Source organism: Polyodon spathula, chromosome 6 (genome assembly GCF_017654505.1).
Source record: "Polyodon spathula isolate WHYD16114869_AA chromosome 6, ASM1765450v1, whole genome shotgun sequence".
NCBI classification, from domain to species: Eukaryota; Metazoa; Chordata; class Actinopteri; order Acipenseriformes; family Polyodontidae; genus Polyodon; species Polyodon spathula.
Genome location: NC_054539.1, coordinates 34,335,629 through 34,352,680, shown reverse-complemented (window position 1 = coordinate 34,352,680; position 17,052 = coordinate 34,335,629). Strand labels below are relative to the sequence as shown.

Below are 17,052 nucleotides of genomic sequence, written 5' to 3'. Positions count from 1 at the left end.
TGAACACTGACCTTAGCCGAGGCTAGAGTGGCCTGCCGATCCCTGGATGTTCTTCTAGGATTCTTTGTGACTTCCTGGATGATTTTATGCCTTGCTTTTGCAGAGATTTTGGCAGGACAGCTACTGTCCCAAACTTTCTCCATTTGGACAATATGGCTGTGAGTGTGGTTCGGTGGAGCCCCAGAGCCTTGGAAATGGCTTTGTAACCCTTTCCAGACTGATAGGCATCAACAATTTTTTTTTCTGGAGGTCTTCAGGAATTTCTTTTGATCGTGGCATGATGTGCCTCTAGAACCTGTGTGCTAACAACTTCACTCTGATGGTAAGGGCTAAACTTAGTGAGATTTATATTGGGCAGGGCTGGCCCAAATCAGGCCTGACTGTTAACCAAAGTATTCAAACAGCTGACCCTAATTATCCCTTTAATTGGATTGGGTTAACTAGAGGGGGGGCAATAACTTTTTCACACCTGAAGATTGCAGGCCTGATATTCGAAAGGTTTTGCTCACCACGCAGAGGGTTATGCGCGTCGCAAGTGGCCATGGTGCTGAAATTGTGCCAAGTTGCCATATTTGAAACGTCCTTTTGCATGTTACAATCCATTCTGCGCAGTGCAGAAATAAAATGTATGTGTCACGCAATATGGGGGTAGTGGCCGACAATATGCATGATCTTGGTATATTCGAAGGTATGCGCCAAGCACAAAACCAGGTTTGAGACGTGCAGAATAAGGATTGTAAAAGGACTGCGTTAACTCCGTGTACACTACCATTCCAGCACTGACTACAAACAGGCAACAGTGGGAAACGTGTAGCATGTCGACATTTGGATGTGAATGATGCAAGGCACACCCAGCAACAGCAATCCCAACCGTCTTTTTTTCTATTTGCTCGAGCAACACTTCCTGAGACCAGTAATTACCATTGTCCCCTTAATTTGCTATGAATATCAGATAAAATATGCTTATGTTATATATATATATATATATATATATATATATATATATATATGCTTATTAGCTTCTTCAACAGATCACCCATCATACCCATCACAGTTTCTTTTTTGGCTGAATCCTGCCAGAATTTTTCCTCATCTTCACCTGTGGGTGTCTGTAAATACAATGGATTCATGTACCAGGTAGATATCAGACCAGGCTTTCATTTCAGTTTATTATCTGAACAATGTGTGCTAATGCAAAACAGAAAATCAAGGGGTGCCTATATTTACCATATAAAAAATTATGTGAGAATGCACTACTAATAATTTCCATTATTAATCATTTTCAATCTACACTGCCCATCTTTTCTATCACTCCTAACAAGATATTATTCCATTAAAATAGATTTAACCATATCTATATCTATCCATACATTCTGAAGTACTAATCAATAATGTTAGTAACATTATACATAACATGTGTTAGTACATATCAACTTAATTTAAAACAATATTATGTTCTAGTCCAAAAATGATACTTTATTTTTGAGCATGGAATACAGTTGATGACATTCTTAATTATTCTAATTTGCATGATATAAAATTATTTAGAACATAATTTTAATATGTGCAGTTCTGACTCCAGTTATTCACTCCCATGACTATCACATTTTTCCGACTCTGCATTCCCGGTTGTGGATCAAGCTGCATGTGTTTATTGCGTTGTGTTTTATTTACGGTTGTGTTGGAAGAATCCCATCTTTTGTTAATTCCCAATCACAGTCCACTCCAAACTAGCAGATGTCTCCTCTCATCTGAAGATGAATTCTGTAGGAGAGAAAGATCAAGTGTGAGTGTATATCCATATGCAATTTTATTCATAATTCACATTAACATTGGTATCTGGCAGCTCTATCATACAGCTTACGCTGATCACCTTATACCAAAACTGTGCTCTTTCACACTTTGTGTTATCAATTTCAGATTGGTTTCCCCAAATTCTGTCCATTTCATGGCTTGCATTCTTGTTCACATTCTGAACTAACCACTGTGTCTGTGTGCTGTTTCCTGGTTAAAAGCACCTACAAGTTTGCTTCAATAGAACACTTCCATTGTGATTATAATTTCTAACCCTTTGTTGTAATGGAGGAAGGGAAATACCTAAGGGTGTGAAGTCTGCAGTGGGGAGTCTACCCAGAATAGCTATGGATAGTACAATCCCTTTAACACTAGCTTTTCCTTCTAAGGACTAACACTTGGCTTTTCTGCTGATTTAGTGTGAGGTGTGATATATTTAGCTAGCTCAATGAAAAATGAAAGGTGAGTGTCCTAAGGATTTTGCACTATCAATTTATTATCGTCTCTCTCTCTTATTGCCCACATCTATTCACTCATTGTGTTGAATAATTAGTTTGCTGCCTTCAATGCAGAATCCTCGTTTCTGCCACAGCAAGTCACATAACATGTAAAGAGTGTGTAGCTATCACATATACTCTTTTATATCATTTGTTCTCAGAAAAGAGTACATTACTCAGTCTTCTTGTAGCAGTGTTTGCCCAAGTTGCAGTTTGATTTGAGACAGTTTCTCTGTCCCGATCTGAACTTCTGGAAAACAAACAGAATGTTTCATTAGTTTTTCTTTTTTGGGGTTAAGCTTTAACCCGGCTCCTTCCAGCAAACTCCTGTTCTGTGGTATCTGCTTAAACAAAAAATCATCAATAGCACTGTGTGACAGTGAGCACTCCTGCAAATCAGACTTCATATCTGGGCCACTTGTTATTAATGTAGCAGCACTGAGTTCAGTATTCTTATCCAATTGACTGTTCTTAGAATTTAATTGCCATAAACCGTCCGGTTTCTTAACTGGCAACTCTAGGTTATTAACTGCTAAACTCTCGTGCTGTAGCAGAGATTCTGTCTGTATCTTTGTGACACAGCTCAGGTTTCTGTGAGGGTGTTTCCTGCATGTTTGACACCTTCCCATTACACTATGTAACACAATTTTTGTTCCTGGGTAGTAAGTGTTATTTCCTAATTGCTTATGCCTCAAAAGTATAGAAAATGGCTATTATTCCCCACAAACTTTGCTTTTGTGACCAGGACAGTGATATTTTGAAATTTACCTATTTCCATTGAGAAAACAGATGAATTTGTGTCTTTTCGTTCACATAGTCAGAAAAAAAACAACATATGAATCCAAATTAACATGTATTTATACTAGATACAAAAATGACTACAAAAGATTTACAAGTGAGTAGTTTTTCGGGATTTACGATTTATACTGTAAATCACTTTCACGAATCAGCCCCCAAATGTAGTCTCCCATCATGTTCTCGTTATACTGTCCTTGGTAGCGGCGTTCAAAGTCCGGTATATCCTGGTGGAAGCGCTCGCTTTGCTCCTCCGAGTACGCTCCCATGTTCTCCTTGAATTTATCAAGATGAGCATCAAGGATATGGACTTTGAGGGACATCCTACAGCCCATTGTGCAGTAGTTCTTCACCAGAGTCTCAACCAGCTCCACATAGTTTTCGGCCTTGTGATTGCCCAGGAAGCCCCGAACCACTGCGACAAAGCTGTTCCAAGCCGCTTTCTCCTTACTAGTGAGCTTCTTGGAGAATTCATTGCACTCCAGGATCATCTTTATCTGTGGTCCGACGAAGACACCGGCTTTAACCTTTGCCTCAGACAGCTTAGGGAAGAAGTCTTGAAGGTACTTGAAGGCTGCCGACTCCTTATCTAGAGCTCTGACAAATTGTTTCATAAGGCCCAATTTGATGTGCAGTGGTGGCATCAGCACCTTCCGGGGGTCCACCAGTGGCTCCCACTTGACGTTGTTCCTCCCCACAGAGAACTCTGTCCGCTGTGGCCAGTCCCGCCTGTGGTACTGCGCCTTGGTGTCCCTGCTGTCCCAAAGGCAAAGATAGCAGGGAAACTTGGTAAAACCGCCTTGGAGACCCATCAGGAATGCCACCATTTTGAAGTCTCCTATGACCTCCCAGCCGTACTCATCATACTTCAAGGGGTCCAGCAAGGTCTTGATGCTGTTGTAATCCTCTTTGAGGTGCACCGAGTGAGCCAGGGGAAGAGACGGGTACTTGTTACCATTATGGAGCAGCACGGCTTTGAGGCTCCTGGATGAGCTGTCAATGAAGAGGCGCCACTCATTCTGGTTACAGGCGATTCCGATTGCCTCGAACAGACTGGTCACATTGTGGCAGAAGCAGAGCCCACCTTGACGGGTGAAGAAGCTGGAAAAAGGTTGGTGACGCTTCCTCTGATCTGCGACTTGCACACTTTTTCATCCAGCAAGTTCCACTGCTTGAGCCTAGACGTCAAAAGCTTGGCACTGGACTTGGTGAGACCAAGATCTCTAATCAAGTCATTGAGGTCTTTTTGGTTGGGGTAGTATGGGTTTCTCTCCTCAGCTCCACCTCTGAAATTGTCATCTGGATCTACAACGTCTTCCTCGCTCTCTGACTTGCTGCTCTCTCTCCAGAGGAATGGGTACGGGGAGCTCATGGCAGTGTAGCACCGGGGCGATGGATGAAGGAAGGTCCGGATACGTGATAGCAGGTGCATTCTTGCCAGTCCGACGTTTGCAAGGGTCCACCATGCAGAAGTAGCAGTTGCTTGAGTGATCAGTGGGTTTCTGCCAAATTCTTGGGATAGCGAACTTCATGGCTCTCTTTTCCCCTCTGTACCATCCTACAAAAATACAGTGGTTTGCGAAAGTATTGACCCCCCCTTGGCATTTTTTCTATTTTGTTGCCTTACAACCTGGAATTAAAATGGATTTTTTGGGGGTTTGTATCATTTGATTTACACAACATGCCTACCACTTTGAAGAAGTTTGTTTGTGAAACAAACAAGAAATAAGACAAAAAAACAGAAAACATGAGCGTGCATAAGTATTCACCTATCCCCCACCCCCCCAAAGTCAATACTTTTTGTAGAGCCACCTTTTGCAGCAATTACAGCTGCAAGTCTCTTGGGGTATGTACATCTAGCTTGGCACATCTAGCCACTGGGATTTTTGCCCATTCTTCAAGGCAAAACTGCTCCAGCTCCTTTCAAGTTGGATGGGTTCCGCTGGTGTACAGCAATCTTTAAATCATACCACAGATTCTCAATTGGATTGAGGTCTGGGCTTTGACTAGGCCATTCCAAGACATTTAAATGTTTCCCCTTAAACCACTCGAGTGTTGCTTTAGCAGTATGCTTAGGGTCGTTGTCCTGCTGGAAGGTGAACCTCCGTCCCAGTCTCAAATCTCAGGAAGACTGAAACAGATTTCCCTCAAGAATTTCCCTGTATTTAGTGCCATCCATCATTCCTTCAATTCTGACCAGTTTGCCAGTCCCTGCCGATGAGAAACATCCCCACAGCATGATGCTGCCACCACCATGCTTCACTGTGGGGATGGTGTTCTCGGGGTGATGAGAGGTGTTGGGTTTGCGCCAGACAGCGTTTTCCTTAATGGCCAAAAAACTCAATTTTAGTCTCATCTGACCAGAGTACCTTCTTCCGTATGTTTGGGGAGTCTCCCACATGCCCTTTGGCGAACACCAAATGTGTTTGCTTTTCTTCCGTAAAGCCCAGCTCTGTGGAGTGTATGGCTTAAAGTGTTCCTATGGACAGATACTCCAATCTCCGCTGTGGAGCTTTGCAGCTCCTTCAGGGTTATCTTTGGTCTCTTTGTTGCCTCTCTGATTAATGCCCTCCTTGCCTGGTCCGTGAGTTTTGGTGGGCGGCCCTCTCTTGCCAGGTTTGTTGTGGTGCCATATTCTTTCCATTTTTTAATAATGGCTTTAATGGTGCTCCGTGGGATGTTCAAAGTCTGGGATATTTTTTTATAACCCAACCCTGATCTGTACTTCTCCACAACTTTGTCCCTAACCTGTTTGGAGAGCTCCTTGGTCTTCATGGTGCCGCTTGCTTGGTGGTGCCCCTTGCTTAGTGGTGTTGCAGACTCTGGGGCCTTTCAGAACAGGTGTATATATACTGAGATCATGTGACAGATCATGTGACACTTAGATTGCACACAGGTGGACTTTATTTAACTAATTATGTGACTTCTGAAGGTAATTGGTTGCACCAGATTTTATTTAGAGGCTTAATAACAAAGGGGGTGAATACATATGCACGCACCACTTTTCCATTATTTATTTTTTTTAATCTTTTTAAACAAGTTATTTTTTTCATTTCACGTCACTAATTTGGACTATTTTGTGTATGTCCATTACATGAAATCCAAATAAAAATCCATTTTAATTCCAGGTTGTAAGGCAACAAAATAGGAAAAATGCCAAGGGGGGGTCAATACTTTCGCAAGCCACTGTACATTTATTTCACCCATGACTAATGTGCAAGAGATTCTCGCAACATTTTTCATATATGATATATTTTTTCAATAGCATTGAAAGTTGTAAAACATTTTAAAATGAAAAACTTTTACAATTTTAAAAATTAACAAATTTTATAACATAAAATTCCGAGCAACAATTGTCCATCTTACCTTCCAGAGTTTTTTTGCAGTGCTCGCAGTTGAAATGAGGTGCCCACAGTTTGCCTTGGTCCCCGACAGGCATGCCAAAATATGCCTTGTAGGCCTCACACATTTTAGCAGATGCTTCCACGGAGTACGTTTTCTCTCTTGTCTTGATAAATTGGCCGCAGACATAGCAAAATGCGTCTGCCGGATGCTTGCAGCCTCTTGGTGCCATCTCAGAAAAATGCAGATATGTATCAACTTATGCAGCTGGAACTAAACTGAACTGGTGGGCTTAAGGCCACTGTATTTATACTACTATTTATATTACTGGAAAGTTCTAGAAGTTACTCCAAGTTTACTCAGCACTGAATCTATTTGGAATGTTCTGGAAAATAGGTACATTTCAAAATATCACTGTCCTGGTCACAAAAGCAACGTTTGTGGGGAATAATAGCCATTTGCTATACTTTTGAGGCATAAGCAATTAGGAAATAACACTTACTACCCAGGAACAAAAACAAAAAAAAATATATGTTTGTTACACGGTGTTATCAGGCTCCATTGTTACCCTCGGCTCCCTGTGGGTGTCTGTGATTACCTGTTTTGTGTTTGATGGCTGCAGCATTTGTGAATCATAAATAACAGATCTCTCACCTTGGTCAGACTGTTCCAACAAATGTTTGTAATGATCAACAACCAAGCACATTCATCCTTTTGCTTTGTTTAGAAATTGCCATTTTTCTCTTCATTACAACATTCTCATGTTTTTCATAATCCAAATTGCCCTGTGTTCTCACTAGCTTATTCAACAATTTCACATATTTTATCTGAACATGCATCTGTTCTTTCTGAATTTCCCTCAATTCTGTTAATGTAGAGCTTAATTTATCCCTAAGATTGTCATTCTCTTTCCCAAGTTCTGATTGTGTAGCAACAAGAACTGTCTACTGTTTTAAGTCTAGTTTGTTTTCTTTTAATTCAGTTTCCAATTTTTCAATTTGACATTTTAGTTTGGGTGTTTCAACTTTATCCTTCAGATATTCAACAGTTTGATCCATAGCCATTACACAATTTGCCTGCTTTGTTTTCTTTTTATTTTCTTTTTCATTGCACCTCCCACAAGCGCTCAGTATGTGTTCATATACATTTTTTTAATTCTTAGAACTTTCATAAGGACCTTCCTTACAACGTTTTGCTGTCCAATCCACACTCCAAGTGGTCCAATCATTACAGCGGTTAACATTGTCATTTTGTTTAGACATATTAACACAGTGATTTCAGAGGTTCTAACTTAACTTTTCTACTTGTTCAGAGGTTTATCTTTAGATATCTTATAACCTCTGTTATGATACACAAATAGACCGATTCTTGTACTGCGATATAAGTTTCTTGTCTTGACAAACACTTGGGATTCTCTCACATTTCCAGGATCAATCTGGTTCTCCCAACAGTATACTTTTACTTACAATGAGTAAACCGTGCTTTATAAGTTTTGCCCAAGGTCTGTATAGCCTCCGCACAGATTGATCTAAAATTTATGCTCGTAAATTTCTAGTCTCCTGTCCACGTCTAGCGCTATACAATTTTTGTACCCATTATACAATAGACAAATCCTTATACTGTAATAAGTCCTGCCTAAGGTCTGTATAACTCCGCACACGGTGACTTTGCATTTATCTTTGTAAATATCTCAGTCAACGTCAAATGCTATATAATTTTTTCCAAACTGTTACACCATATTATATCAACACAAATTATACTTCTCTGATTTTCTGGTTCGATCTGTGCAGTCCGTTCCTGTTTTCTGGGTGCCTGTTGATCTGGAAGCAGTCTCCGGCCCTTTCAGCTGTGATCCCTCTGGCCATTTGGGCAGCATGGGTGGTCGTCACCGCAGTCCAGGTTACAAAACTACTGATTTTTTAAAATAAAAACATTAGCTAAGAACAGCAGTCCTGTTTTTTGTGTTTGCTGGCTTGCTAATGTTGAATTTAAAGGCGTGCAAGAAAAAAAGGAAGAGAGAAGTCGTGAGCTGCTTCTTTGGCTTTCAGATAAGTATAGTTTTATGGAAGATAAAAGTTTTGAGTTGTAAAGTTACAACCAGACATCTTAAATGTTACATGGTGACAACAGTTTGCAGGTATCCTCTTTCCAAGCACGGATCAGAGCAATACCAAAAAAATATTTCAGTATTCTCAGTTTAAATGTCTCTCAATGACATGATTTTTACTTAAACCAATCAGAAAGACACAAATCACTTCTCACTTGGTTAATTGCCCATTTGTCCTAACCCTAGTTTCAAAGCATCTGGTTCAATCCAGTTTATCTTTGGAGTAGCCAGTTTGTATAACCCTCAAAAATCAACTGTAATTTCGTAAGAAAACCTGTTTTATTTCTAGTTTGTACTTTCTAGGAATTTAACCAGAATCTGATTTAATCTTTAACCCATAATGTGAGATATATTCCAAGATCAAAAAATCATTTATATCTAAATAAAATGTTCCAACAATATCCTTTTTCCATAGTTTATCTAATTCCTCAGCCTTTATTAAATAACATATGGACGAGTGTCTTGTAATGTCTAGTTATCATTATCCTTGTCCCTGATGCACTTCTGTGAGGAATGGCTCGATGGAGTGGTAATGCAAGGACCCTTAGCAAGGGCAGACCAGTTTGCATCCTGTCATACAAGACTGGAATGGAATTTACAAAAAGCATATGATGCTGCTTTTTTTTTTTTTTTTTTTTTTACATTATACACAGTATAGAGGTACTTTTTTCAAAGGATTGATAACCAAGGCTTAAGTTTTACTTCACTATTTAACATCCATTTAAAAACATTTTTGTAGTACTTTTGGTACTAATTGGATCTGAAAACCTAATGCTTGCACATGTACTTGCTTCCTTTAAAACAGTTTTGAACCTCAGCTTTTGTGTGACCTGTTTTCTGAAGCTCGCTTGTTACTGACTTAGGTACAGTAGAACATGTTTGTTACATTAGCTGATAGATTAAAAAGAAGGTTGCATAATAGTGAAAACAGATGTTTTTGAATTCCACTGTTGACTGATGAATATGAGTAGACCCAATAAAACCGAATTCAGGCACCACAAACTTTAAAGAAAGTTTGTTATCTCTCCTTTGACTACCATAAAACTTCAAATAATTGCCTGGTATCAAGTAATCGTCTGCCTCTGCTATGCGCCGAGTCTGCTGGCAAATATTGTAAATAAACATTGGGTCTCTATTAAAGGCCTTGTCTCTCTCATTGCCATTGAAGCCAAGGAAGAGCTTGAGCGTAATGAACTGCTAGTAAGTGACAGTGATTAAAGTGACACTCGGGATTAATAAATAATAATAGAAAACATAATTTATGGTAGGCCTATGTGTAATACATATTTGTTTAATGCAGTTATTTCATTATTAAAAGTTTTGATAATTCGAAGTGTGCTGAAAGTAGGCCAGATACAGTACTGTATCAGAACTTGTATGCAAGTGTATTGCTGATGTGTGATATATTGTGCAGACTAAATGTATGTATTTGTCCTGTCCTTTTTTTTTTTTTTTCTACCATAGAAAAAACAGCCAAGGAAACCTACAGTCAATACATAAAGTATCACTGCACTGAATGAATGCTAAATAGAATGTTTATAGATATTTTACTGGTATATGTACTGTATATTATTCTATGCAATTAGCTTACATTGAGAAGGATATTCAAAATGTTCCTTTGCTCTGACTTGTTTTTGAGAGTGCTTATATTAGTGCATTAGAATTTAAACTGCATTCCTCGGCAGTGTTGGCCTCAGTGAGCATGTTGAATTATTGCAGTGCAGTTTACTTGTAATTTAAAGCAAAGAATGACACAAATAGGTCATGTTTTGAATAATTCAGCATGCCTAGATTGCACTGGCTTACAGTGCATGGTTTACTACTGTACTGTTTATTGTAAAGAAACACAAGGAGTGTTCTAGACAGTAGTGGAACTGTCTGTGGCCATTGTTCTATACTTACTTTTTCTATTTTGACCGACTGCCTTGTGTTGCAAGTTTTCTTTGTTCAAATGGAATGCACCCAGGGGAAAGTCAGTCTATGATTTTATTGAGGCCATTGGTGCCCATGGATATAACACAGTCTGCATAGTTATAGGAACCTGTTGTGAAAATGGCACTGATTACAGGCTAAAGGGGTGTAGGACGAATTGCAAGACAGAAAACTGTTATGGGCCCGATTTTCTAAAAGTTTGCGCAGAGTGGCATGCACGTTGCAAATGGCAGCTGTGCTGAAATCGTGCCAAATTGCCATATTCGAAACGTCCTTTTGCGCATCACAATCCATTCTGCGCTGTGCAGTAATAAAATGCATGCATAGCGCAATATGGGGGGGAGTGGCCGACAATTTGCGTGATCCTGGTATATTCAAAGGTATGTGCCAAGCGCAAAACCAGTTTTGTGAGGCACAAAATAATGCTTTTAAAAAGCAAGCCTTAACTCTGCGCACATCCCTCCAGCACTCACACAAGCACTGAACTGCAGGAGCTTTCCAAGGTACAGCTATGGAAAACACCAAGCGGTCACACAAAACTCCATCCACCTCTACAATAGACCTATTATATAATGATTATAGGACAGGAATTCAAAAGAACGATTGTGATCCTGCTTCACTGTTTTAAAATACATGTTTAAAAAATAAACGCTGCAGGAAGCTACTATCTCGACCGTTCTTTCTTTCCGTTGGTAGGTATTTTTGTCCTCCAATCCACCGGGCAACTCCAAACTGGATTTCGATGGCACAGGGATCTGGAAGCTTCTCTGTTTTATTTTCCAGTAAACACGCAGTTTGAAGAGTTGGCGGGTCTCAATACGATGATAAACAGCTAACTGTTCTCCAAGTAGTAGCCTGGTTGTTTATTTTTCTTTATCGTTAAACAGGAACTTATATATTAACTTTCTGAACCGCTAAGTCAAAGGCTTTGTTAATACTATTTAATGTATCTTTCTCTCAATCTCATTCCCATCCTCTCTTCCTCATCTTCTCCTCTCCCTCTCCTCACACTCTGACAGCACCGATTCAACATGTCCTGCTCTGTCAAAGGGTGTTCCGACAACACACACTGTTCATCCCGGTATCACATGTACATTCTAAGAAGTGTTTAAGTACATGCAGAAAGTACACTGCTCATTAAACCTGTTTTATTTGATTCAAATGAATTGTGTTCAAATGAATTGCCTCCCAGCTATCATCTTGGAAGTAGAATTGAGATCAAATCGGACTAATGAGTGCAAAAAGGAAATCGTCAGTCAGTTTAAGGGCAGTTTAAATAAGAGCAGTTGCAATACATTAAATACAGTATAGTTATAGTTAAGAGCACAGTTGGATACAAGCGAGTAGTAACTGCAGTAGAGTATTTAATTATGGATGGACAAAACATGCAGGTGGCCACTGGTACATTTTACAGGAGAAAAAAAAGATTCTAACAGAAAACTAAAAAGGAAAACTACTGCACTGATTAATTGAATAGGTGAAATCTAGCCTGCTCATATTTGTGAGACACTTGTCAAAATTAAGACAAAATCAGAGGCATCGTTAATTCACCTCTCCTCTTAGGAAACAGCCTCAGGTAAATCTTTAAAAATCTGTGATGGCCCTTTTTAAATATTGGGCTCATTCAACATGCTAATGTCTATGATAATAATAAACATTAGATACAAATGAATGCATATGGACAAATGTCACATGGATTTGCGCTAAATTTGAGTTGCTCTAAAGGCTAAATTTGAACGAATATGGGAAAGTGTGAGGATCATTAGGGTTTGCAGTGCGCAGAGTGAGTCCATAAAATGCACATATTGCTAAATGCCTATGCTCAGCAACATTAGTTTTGGAAAAGAGCTGTGTGGGGCTAGTTTACGTCGCACTGCTCATGGGGCTCAAACAAAGGCTCCCTTTACTTTTCAAGCCCCTCAAGATATAAGGACACAACTGACTGTTGATTTTATTTTTTAATAGTGTTATTTATTTGGTATTAATATTAGAAGTAGACCTACCGGTATACATGCTTGATCTGCATTATATGCCATTGCCTGTACTGTGCCATGTTATGGGCAGGGAGCATGGTGAGGCAGGGCAGTTGTAAGGGGGAGGCAACAGGTTAGTGAAGAGACGGAGCATGTTTGTATGCAGCGTAATTCTGAGCTACTAAAAAAAGCTGACTCCTTATTGTTGACATTTGATTAGCCACAATATATTTGAATTATATTTTAAATAAATACTGTATTCTAATGCTGCAGTTCGGGGGTGCCAATGCTACCGATATGTGTTGAGGTTTGATTCTGCATTCCGTGTGCAGGTTACATTTGTGTGGAGAATAGGGGGATATTACGTACTGTACACTGATAGCAGCTTGTCTGGGTAATGGCAACGGTCCTGTATTCTCACTTGGCTGTTGTGTGCAGTTGCTATATTGGTAGAGAATGCACAGACGTTTTTGCGAGGAACAACAGATTTGCAAATTGCACAAAAAACTGCTAAATTCCATGTCACGCAACTGCTTTGTGCCGTATTGGATTATCTCCCTTTTTGTGCCAAGCTGTATTTTTTTGCAAGGCACATACTATAGTGTATGTTTTATTGGGACCAGGTAGTCGTCTGATTTTAAAATGTACTTCTGTATCTTACCAGTTTTTGTTTTGTGTTTTGTTTTAACTAAATTATCATTTCCTTACAGTGAACAGAGCATCTGTCAAGCCCGAGCTGCTGTTATGGTATATGATGATGCCAACAAGAAGTGGGTACCAGCTGGTGGATCGACTGGCTTTAGCAGAGTTCATATATACCATCATACAGGGAACAATGCATTCCGAGTGGTAGGCAGAAAAATCCAGGACCATCAGGTGGGTAAACCAAATGGGTGTTGTAACATGCCACCAGGCAAAATTCGAATGAGGGTGTCATTCAGGATCTACATGACTGTAGAAGAAACATTTGGAGCATAACGTCAGAACTTTTAATTGTCTTGTGTATTACATTTCTTTTCCCCACATAAAGAAAAAAAGTGAAAGGCTGTATAGCTAGTTGATCATCTACGTTCAGTATTATTTTTTGGATAATGCATTTGATGCCATAATTGGAAACGAAACAAATAGTTGTCCCATAATTGCATTCCGTTCCATAAGAGACCATGAATTGACTGTTGTGACATTTCAATGTCTTTTTTTATTCCCACATACTCTACCAAAGGCATATTTGTTAAATGCATTTTTGGTGAAGTGGTGCTCTAGGCTGCTGGGTTTGGTATACAATACCATAAATATATTGTGTGTTAAACTGGACAGGAGGAATGAAATGAAGGGAGGAGAGGAAGATCAGATAGAGTATGCAGGGATCGGAATTAACACCAGCCAAACGCGGATTAATTTGGTCTGTGGCAGGTAAATATCACATACTTACAGTGGCTCTCAAAAGTATTCACCCCTTGGACTTTTCCACATTTTATTGTGCTACAACATGGAATCAAACTGAATTTAATTGGGAGTTTTTTCTGCTGATCAACACAATGAAAGTCCATAATGTCAAAGTGAAAAATAAAATCTACAAATTGTTCTAAATTAATTACAGGTACAAAACAGAAAATAATTGATTTCATAAGTATTCAACCCCTTGTGTCAATATTTGGTAGAGGCACCTTTGGCAGCAATTACAACCATGAGTCAATTTGGATAAGTCTCTACCAGCTTTACACATCTGGAAACTGCAATTTTTGCCCATTATTCTTTGCAAAATTGCTCAACCTGTGTCAAGTTGGATGGAGACCTTTGGTGAACAGCAATTTTCAACTCATTCCACATATTCTCAGTTGGATTGAGGTCTGGGCTTTGACTGGGCCACTCCAGGACGTTGACCTTTTTGTTAAGCCACTACAGTGTGGCTTTGGCTGTATGTTTGGGGTCATTGTCCTGCTGGAAGATGAATCTTCTCCCAAGTCCCAGGTCTCTTGCAGACTTCAGCAGGTTTTCCTCCAGGATTTCTCTGTACTTTGCTGCATCCATTTTGCCCTTTATCTTCACGAGCTTTCCAGGCCCTGACGCAGAGAAGCATCCCCATAGCATGATGCTGCCACCACCATGCTTCACAGTAGGGGTGGTGTTCTCAGGATGATGTGCGGTGTTAGGCTTGCGCCAAACATAGCGCTTGGCGTTGAGGCCAAAAAGCTCTACTGAAGAACCTTATTCCAGATTTGCTTTGAATGTTCGTTCGTCTTCATGATGTAGTTTTTGTTAGGAAATGTACTAACCAACTGTGGGACCTCCCAGAGACAGGTGTATTTAACCTGAAATCATGTGAAACACCTTATTTGCACACAGGTGGACTCCATTCAACTAATTATGTGACTTCTAAAGACAATTGGTTGCACCAGATATTGTTTAGGTGTCATAGCAGAGGGAATGAATACTTCTGCAATCAATTATTTTCTGTTTTATATTTGAAATTCCTTTGGAACAATTTGTAGATTTTATTTTTCACTTTGACATCATGGACTTTTTTTTGTGTTGATCAGTGGCAAAAACTCCTAATTAAATCCATTTTGATTCCATGTTGTAACACAATAAAATGTGGAAGTCCAAGGGGGTGAACACTTTTGAGAGCCACTTTATGTGCCACAGTGGTGGGTACGTTTTTGTACACTTAACACTTTGAATGCTAGCGGCTCTGTGCCAGTGGTGTGAATTTGCAACAGACCTCTGTACCTTTTTAAATAGAAGTTGTTGGGTAAAACAACAAGAAACTTGAAAAAATTATCACCACAATAAGCACCTTTTTGCTAAAAAAAAAAAAAAAAAAAAAAAAAAACACATTTGAAAGTGATGTTGCTGACAACCAAACAAAACAGAGGAGGAGGGGGTGCTTGCACTGTGAAGTGATAGGATTAGTTCCCTTTCAATCTCGAAATGTCAACCATTACGAGTTGGGAAATGACCCACATGTCACATGACCTGGGCACATATTTCAAAAGCTCTGATAGGCCCTGTGTGACCACATGTCTGTTGCATTCTGAAACAAGATGCTACATCACACAGCAACCTTCGCCATTTGATTCCTCACTCCAACCTGAGCAGAAGTGTCTTCACTTGTTCCATTTTCGTGAGAATCTCTTTCTCTTTGGTGACAAAAACAAAGTACCCCGCTTTTTCTCCTTGGAAGCTGGCTTGCCCCTTCCTTTGGATGCAGTGGTAGTTCTTTTTTTAGTCTAAATCATTGTAGCGTCAGAGAGGAGGTCATCATATCATTCTGTGCATGAAAGTAACAGAAATGGAATATACAGAGGGGATCTTAAACCATTCTCTGTCTTTTCTTGGTCTGGTTACAAACTCCCCCACTGACCAAGAATGTTTTTAGAAAGAGTAATAAGCTAACTGCTGGACAAGTGTTTTATCTCTACCTATCACTGAATGAGTCATTTCGGCACCAGTAGTATTTTGCTGAGGGCAACTTCCAGACAATTCTGAGTACCTTGACACTAAGATGAGAAACAGTCCTTGTCGTAAATCCAGCTGACCAGGGGGCGAAATAGCGGACCAATGGAGAACAAGGAGCTGCGTCGGTAAGAGAACAATCAATGAAAGAGACTTCATGTGGACTCAGGCACTGCCCAAAATAACCAGACTAACCAATCACAGGGTTGAAGAGAGAATCACGAAACCCTTTGACTTGCAAAGTATGAGTGAGCTTCTGCTGCGAGCTGAGGTTTCCAGTGTGCTGCTGTGGAGAAAGTTGCAGAGACATGGGAGCACACGTGCTCGAATTCACAGGAGGCAAGGAGGAAACAATGTTCGGAATAATGGCTAGAATCATCTTCTGAGGAAGGTCCCTGCCGACCTGTCCTACGAGAGACTCGACCAGTAAACAGGATTCTGCATTAATTGTTTCTATGTATCTGCACAAATCGAACTGAAGCAAAGCCGTACAGGAGAATTGCCACAAGAACACTTTTGCATACTATATAACTTTTTTCAATTGCAACGCATTAGCTGAACTGAAATGTCTGATCAACAGAACTATTCCCAGTGGGAAAACTGCCAACAAGAGAATGTTGCAAGCCTTGCAGATAAGCAAGCTGATCTTCATTTGAAAAATAACTATTTGTATTGCGAGCCCATGCAATACAATGCGTACAGCAAAGTGCCGTCTACATTGGAACTGCAGATCTGGAAAGCTGCAGTATTCGACACAGATTGACTTCTGTATATGGAAATCGATAAGTATTCAACATGTCTAATATTAAATACTTTATGACTCGAGACAGTAACTGAAGCAAATGCTATCAAGTTAAGTGGAAACTGTTCTAGGAATAGAATATAACTTCCTGTTTAGAGTGTGTAAGGAAGGTATCATTTGTCTGAAATGTGCAGCTCAAAAGGAGTTGCCTCGTGAAGACAGAGAATTTCATCATTGTCCCATTTGAGTTCATTTGAATATATAATCAACAGAGTTTGTTAGCATATTATTAGTTTGGTATCACGTCTAAATTAAATTAACACGTTAAAACTAATTTGCTAAATTAGGTACAGGAATGTTGGATTCCTTGCTGAATGGGAAGCTGAATTAATTCTCGTGCGTATTGACATGATC

The 17,052-nt window shown here is 39.7% G+C and overlaps 1 protein-coding gene across 1 annotated transcript in view; it reads left to right on the top strand.

Moving 5' to 3' along the window:
- LOC121317140 (protein enabled homolog) overlaps positions 1-17,052 on the top strand; it is a 178,382-nt gene that overhangs the window by 56,373 nt on the left and 104,957 nt on the right. The window contains 1 exon segment of the mRNA XM_041252777.1: positions 13,151-13,316. Coding sequence (XP_041108711.1) covers positions 13,151-13,316 — 166 coding nt within the window.